Here is a 6,149-nt window from a genome sequence, read left to right as displayed (position 1 = left end):
GTTATATAATATAATAATTTTTACCGTGTATTTCGATCCTGGTCGCGGATTTTCTTTTCCATTTCTGCATCTGTTAATGTTTCTAAAAACGGTGCCCACTGATCAGCTTCTGAAGGTGGTCTAAAAGGTACTTCTACTGTGGGTAAAGGTGCTTCAGAAAATGCATAAGTTCTTTGGTGCCATGACAATTGTCCACGTACACTACATTAAATTAAGGTCCTTCAATAAAGTGTTTTGTAAAAGATATACATATACATAAATTATTTACACATACCTATAAGCAATAGCTGTAACAAATTCTCCACCAAGCCCTAATTCAGCACAAAGTTTCATTGCAAACTTTTCAGGATTATTTTCTTTTTCAGACATATCCCATTCTACTTGATCTACTAAAGATGTATTGCCTACATGTATATTTAACTTGATTATAACTCGTTGATCACATTGATCTTCTAAAATTGTTTCTTGTGGGAAAGCTTCAATTTGTTGTCTTATAGCTTGTGCAATAGCTGGTACAAAGGTTAATGGATTTAAATCTAAATCATCACATAATACTTCAGCAAATTGTTCTGGAGTTATAAGGCTTTCTGAAAGAAGAAAATTTCTTTTGTTGTATGCATTTGATAAAAATTCTAACCAAATTACATTACATATATATGTATGATATAACTGCCACATAGGAGAGTATACCATTTTTATTCCATGTAAAAGTATCTCTTAATTTTTGTCCTTCAATTTCCATATCTAAACGAATTGGAACTAACATTTCCTGTTGTGCTGCATTTTCCAAGTTAGCTGATGGATCAGTATCATCAAAACTAAAAAGAAATATATATAAATACAATTATTATTCAAACTATTATTGTGTTATTACATAATTTTATTACTAAATTTATCTTTATTACTACACATAATTTTTTAAATATTTGTTTTTATATAAATAAGTAAAGCAAAAAATGTATTATACCAAATATTTACCATAAAGGAAATGTCCTAACTTTTTTATTATGTACTCTGTTACGATTAATTGGTGTGGCTTGAGGTACAGCATCCAAATGTGAACTATTTGGTAAACTAGGCACCCAAGGCATTGATTTTTTGGATTTTCCTTCTCTAGGAGCAGGAGGTTCTGTTGAATGCACTGACACAGCCTTGTACTTATCATCATTGCCCTCAATTATGTCCTCTACTTCACTAGCTCTTAAAAGTGATACACTAGATGCAAGTACATGCTGACTTAAACCAAGTTCTACTAATTTTTTGCGTTCATCATTTGTAATTGATCTCCTAAACATTCCAGGATAACGTTTATACAATGATCCTCGAAATAGGCGTAAATAATTGCCCACTTCAGATCCAATACAATAATATTCCCCATTTTCCTCAACTTGAAAACTTATAGGTTTATCACCATATGTACGTAAAGCCATGTTTATATTCTTCTATAAACATATAATGCATATAGATTATTTTTATCAGATAATTATCAGATAATTAATCTTCTCCAAAATGGAAACAATTATATTAATGTATAATAATTATTTTGAATCATTATTTTAATATGGCTAAGACAATTGCTATCAAAGATATAAAAATTATTGACAATTAAAAAAGAATAATCATTACGTTTAAATAAAATGTCGATTTTTGTAAAGCATTCTGAAATTAATTGGTTCTTAACCATAATTCATAACAAAATAATTTACATAATTTATAATATAACATTTTTTCATATCATTATCACGGTTGACATATTCTTTTCGTTTACTGACCTGTTTTGCCGGTTACTTATCACTTTTCATCTGTCACAGTTTTATTAACATTGTCGTAACGGCGTGAAGAATTTTTTTTTTTTATAATTGGTGATCTACAATATACTAAATTTTTCAATGAACAATATTTTACGAAAACTATATATGTATTGAATATTTATACAAAGATAACTTACCTTAAAGAGATAAGAAGTAACCGTTTAAATAATTGTGTAAACTATCGTATATTTTGTGTTCGTTAGATATAATAATAAGATCTTAAGGCTGCTTCAAAAGATATTTAGTACTACACACGTTCATAAATCTAAAGCAGATTGGTACTGTGAGATCCACGCTCCACGAATCATGCGAACCAGCCATGAGGTCCACAAGCCGTGATTCTCATGTGAATCCACCTCCCTAGTTCAACGCACTTATCAGTATGAATTCATAGCGAACTAAATGACATAATTTTATACATAATCATAATTCTACCTTATATTTAAATATATTTCGCACCCATTGTAACATAGAATAAGAACCTTAGCTTACTGTTAAATTATCATTTGTATCTAAAATGACCGACGTAGTACATGTGCGCGCAAATTCCCGGAAGCACCTAGAAAACTTAAACGTTACTCTCTGGTTTCACTAATCATCTTTCTGTTATTTTTTCATTATGCCAGCACCAGCATCCACGTACGTTTTCCAGGCACCATACGAGCTCTGTGCTTTCTAATTCTTATTGTCAGTTCGTATCGTATACACATTCTAATCGTTTTAAGTTTAAGTTAAATCACGAGCTTTGCTTTCTAGTTTAAGTACTAGTTTTATTCGTACCATATTTTAATTGCATTTTTTTAGTTTTGTTTTATTGTTAAAATATATTTAAGTTATTTCAATTCAACCTCTAGTTAAATCTTTAATCCAGTATTAAAGTTTTAATCGTTAGACCCAGAATCCGTAAACCTCGTTAACTATCAGTCATAAAACCATACGCTGCATTTAATTTGCATTGAAGAGGCAGGTCATCACATAGGCGCCGTCGTCCTCATTGACGATGCTGCGATTTTACCTTCTGCATTGCATTATCGGCGACTGGTATTTTACCGACCTGCAACTTTACAGCCTACGTTGAAGGCTGCAGGCATGTATTTTAGGAAAACAGCGGAAGGTAAAAGTTTCACTATATTTACTCGTTTCTTACAAAGGTGAGAAACCGTTATGAAATTCATGGTGTGTAAGCCAAAAAGGAGATCTCGTCAGATGCAGACGTACGGGCCGCATGAACGAAATAGTTTTTGATCTTTATTTATTCACGCCCCATGGCACGGGCCGGTTGGCCCTCGCCTAGTTATATTTTTTTTCTTCGCGGGACGTAATAATACCAATTTGTGATCTATTTTCAATGCTACACCAATATTATTAATATAGTAACAAAATAATTAACAATTAACTAACGATGTATGACGATTAAATTTAAATTTGTTATATTACGTATATCAATACATTTGTAAAACCTTAATAGTGTTTGTTTACTTACATAAACTTCCCTAGAACGTCATACTATTTTTTCCCTAACAATTATTCCGGAATGTGGTAACAAGACAAGTTAGAAGGGGTGAGAATAATAAACGTTAGGCGTGTCGGCGTCTGTTTTTTAATACCTTAACAGAAACTTACATTAAAGAAACAGTTTTATTGCAATTTTTTTTTTGATGATACGAACTCGATATATAAAAGAATGTGTTTTCTATTTTAAAATGTCAGGCCTGCAAAAAATTTCATGCCTTGAAAATGCTTCGCTGTTCATAGCATACTGTTTTATAATTCGATAAAATTGCAATTTTACGATTGATATATTTACGTACATGTGCTTGGTGTTTGTTTACGCGTGGAAGAGGGTATGTTCTTATGGGGTAACAGCAGGGCGGTAGCCTTTGCCGGGGAATGGAGACGGAGAGCGTAAAGTCTGGGGCTAGCGAGCATAGCCATAGCCATCATAGCAGAACTTCTCAAAAACACCATCGAACTCATAGTTCTAAATCTCATCATAGGCAGCATTCGCATAGAAGTACTAGGTACCTTAATTTGCCAAGAGGAAGTATAACCTAATTAAAATTTTTTTTTTTTTTTAATGTTTTGTTAACATGGATCTTTTGTTTTTTAAGGACAAGTCGCAGTCAAAAGAAAGAAAGACACAATTTAGACTCCACAGAAATGGCCCCTTTTCAAACAACTGTTAATGTAAGAGGAGATAGTGCTGATAATTTGGGTCAAGAAGTAATAGAAGTACAAATTTTACCTCAAGATGAAAACTGGGGTGAAAATACTACAGCTGTCACTGGAAATACTTCTGATAGGTCAGAATCAACTGAAGATGTAAGCCATTGGCCAAGTGACAATGATGGATCATTTAGTTCCTGTAATCGGTTTATGGGTCCGATTATAGCAATAATACTTGGACTAAGTGCTTTTCTTAGTCCTATAACTATGGTTATACTGCCTAAACTAGGATTTTTTCCTGATTCTACAACTGTTTTAACTATACAACAGAAACTTCAGCTGTTATCCTGTAATGCTGAATGTAAAGGCCAATTGCTAGGTTTAGCCTTTAAATTGGTGCTATTAGGTATTGGAAGTTGGGCTGTGTTTTTACGTTCAAGAAATGCTACTATGCCACGCATATTCTTATTCAGAGCAGGGGTGTTGCTTCTTACTACACTATGCATTTGTACTTACTGGTTATTTTATGTTGTTCAGGTATATAATCTTGTTAAATATTTTTAAATATCTTTCATTAATATAATATTTGTATAATATCATCATGAATTATAGATCACTGAGAGTGCTAAGACTGCTGCTAGTGGTGAAATAACAGAGTACAAAAATTTAGTAAATTATGCGGGTACTCTTGCAGATACTCTACTGTTCATTCATTATATTGCTATCTTATTAATTGAAATTCGCCATCAACAGCCTATATTTTATCTTAAAGTAAGTGTATTTAAATTTTATATACTTTACTATAACTTTTTTTATTTTTTGTTGTACTGAGATTAATGTTGCTGTTGAAGGTTGTAAGGTCACCAGATGGTGAATCACGATCTTATGCAATTGGACAATTATCAATACAACGTGCAGCAGTATGGGTATTGGAAAGGTATTATACAGAATTTCCTATTTACAATCCATACCTGGAAAGACTTCCAGTATCAAAATCTGGTAGAAAACAATCAAGTTTCAAATTTTATGATGTTGATGGTGGAGTAACTAGTAGTGTTCAGTCACGTGGAGGTAGCGGTGATAGAGCAGTTATAACAACTCAAACTCGTCGCAGAGATTCCAGCCATAATGAACGTTTTTACGAAGAACATGATTATGAACGTAGGGTACGAAAGCGTAGAGCGAGATTAATCACTGCTGCTGAAGAAGCATTTGCACATATTAAACGTTTACATTCAGAAGTTGAATCTACTCCGAATCCTGGACCTATGGATCCTATGGAAGCTGCACAAGCAGTATTTCCATCTATGGCAAGGGCCTTGCAGAAGTACTTAAGGGTTACACGACAACAACCACGTCATTCTGTTGAGTCTATTCTAAATCGACTTGCCCGATGTTTGGCTCAAGACGCAGCACCACGTGCATTTTTAGAACCATTTTTTGTAACCAGTCCTGTTCTTTCAAATGAAAAAGAACGGCAAAAGCGATCACATCATTGGGCTTTAGTCTGCGAGGGAGAATTACCTTCACGACCTCTTGCTAATGGCTGCGAGTTTCAGTTGAGACAAGGTGAAGTAGCCCTCTTATGTACAGCATATCATTTACCCCATTTTCATCTTACAGAACAGCTCGCACATCCTAAATCTAATAAATTCTTACTAAGATTAAATTCCGAAACGTCGGTCTAGAAACATTACCAAGTCAATAGCTTTTTTCGGTTTGAAATAATTTACAGTCAGATACTCGTATTTTTAACGAATACAAAATTTATTAAAATTCAATAGTTTTTTACTGTATATAACTGAAGAAAGATCACAGTAGTACATTTGTAAGTATTGTGAATTAAATACAATTGTAGAAAATAAATTATATTGAAGCATGAAGAATATAATAGACTTAAAAATAATGAAGTTTTTTAAAATATATTTTGTAAGGGATAAAAGTTTTGCAAAAGATAAAATAGTTTTTTATGCAGGATCATAAAAGGTGTTCATCTCAATATTTTGTTTTCTTTCTACTGTGTATAATTGAAACATGACAAGACAATATAACTGTCTCACACACAACTGTAGATAAAAAGAACTCCAATTTTTATAATATGAACGCACATGTATTTATTTGTTCCATTATTTTACTTATTATTACACATATATTAGTTAAATAAGGTTATAA

General features: G+C 32.5%; 2 protein-coding genes across 3 annotated transcripts; one reads left to right on the top strand and one right to left on the bottom strand.

Moving 5' to 3' along the window:
- Positions 1 to 20: 20 nt before the first annotated feature.
- LOC108574486 (SWI/SNF-related matrix-associated actin-dependent regulator of chromatin subfamily B member 1) lies at positions 21 to 2,012 on the bottom strand. 2 transcript variants are annotated; one of them, XM_017937090.1, is made up of 6 exons: positions 1,949 to 2,012; positions 1,773 to 1,877; positions 979 to 1,442; positions 691 to 818; positions 275 to 587; positions 21 to 201 (listed from the first exon to the last, which is right to left on the bottom strand). In XM_017937090.1, the coding sequence occupies exons 3-6, from the start codon at positions 1,428 to 1,430 to the stop codon at positions 21 to 23; spliced, it is 1,074 nt and encodes a 357-aa protein (XP_017792579.1). In that variant the 5' UTR covers positions 1,431 to 1,442; positions 1,773 to 1,877; positions 1,949 to 2,012. The 2 variants fall into 2 exon arrangements, with proteins under 2 accessions (XP_017792579.1, XP_017792580.1); XM_017937091.1 differs by having other exon boundaries at positions 1,773 to 1,867.
- A 1,649-nt stretch (positions 2,013 to 3,661) lies between these two features.
- LOC108574489 (vang-like protein 1) lies at positions 3,662 to 5,665 on the top strand. Its single transcript, XM_017937094.1, has 4 exons — positions 3,662 to 3,832; positions 3,923 to 4,514; positions 4,590 to 4,748; positions 4,829 to 5,665. The coding sequence occupies exons 1-4, from the start codon at positions 3,702 to 3,704 to the stop codon at positions 5,663 to 5,665; spliced, it is 1,719 nt and encodes a 572-aa protein (XP_017792583.1). The 5' UTR covers positions 3,662 to 3,701.
- The last annotated feature ends 484 nt before the right edge of the window (positions 5,666 to 6,149 follow it).

This window comes from Habropoda laboriosa, unplaced genomic scaffold (genome assembly GCF_001263275.1).
Source record: "Habropoda laboriosa isolate 0110345459 unplaced genomic scaffold, ASM126327v1 scaffold224, whole genome shotgun sequence".
NCBI lineage: Eukaryota > Metazoa > Arthropoda > Insecta > Hymenoptera > Apidae > Habropoda > Habropoda laboriosa.
The sequence above is the reverse complement of the archived record's forward strand: the minus strand, read 5'-3'. Positions and strand labels throughout refer to the sequence as shown.

Excerpts from the sequence above, each read along its gene's own strand:
- LOC108574486 (XM_017937090.1), bottom strand. The coding sequence starts at position 1,430 with ATGGCTTTACGTACATATGGTGATAAACCTATAAGTTTTCAAGTTGAG. Across the intron at positions 588-690 it reads TTTTACATGGAATAAAAATG|AAAGCCTTATAACTCCAGAA; the intron begins GTATACTCTCCT and ends TTCTTCTTTCAG. Across the intron at positions 202-274 it reads GTTACAGCTATTGCTTATAG|TGTACGTGGACAATTGTCAT; the intron begins GTATGTGTAAAT and ends AATTTAATGTAG.
- LOC108574489 (XM_017937094.1), top strand. The coding sequence starts at position 3,702 with ATGGAGACGGAGAGCGTAAAGTCTGGGGCTAGCGAGCATAGCCATAGC. Across the intron at positions 3,833-3,922 it reads CATTCGCATAGAAGTACTAG|GACAAGTCGCAGTCAAAAGA; the intron begins GTACCTTAATTT and ends TTGTTTTTTAAG. Across the intron at positions 4,515-4,589 it reads GGTTATTTTATGTTGTTCAG|ATCACTGAGAGTGCTAAGAC; the intron begins GTATATAATCTT and ends CATGAATTATAG.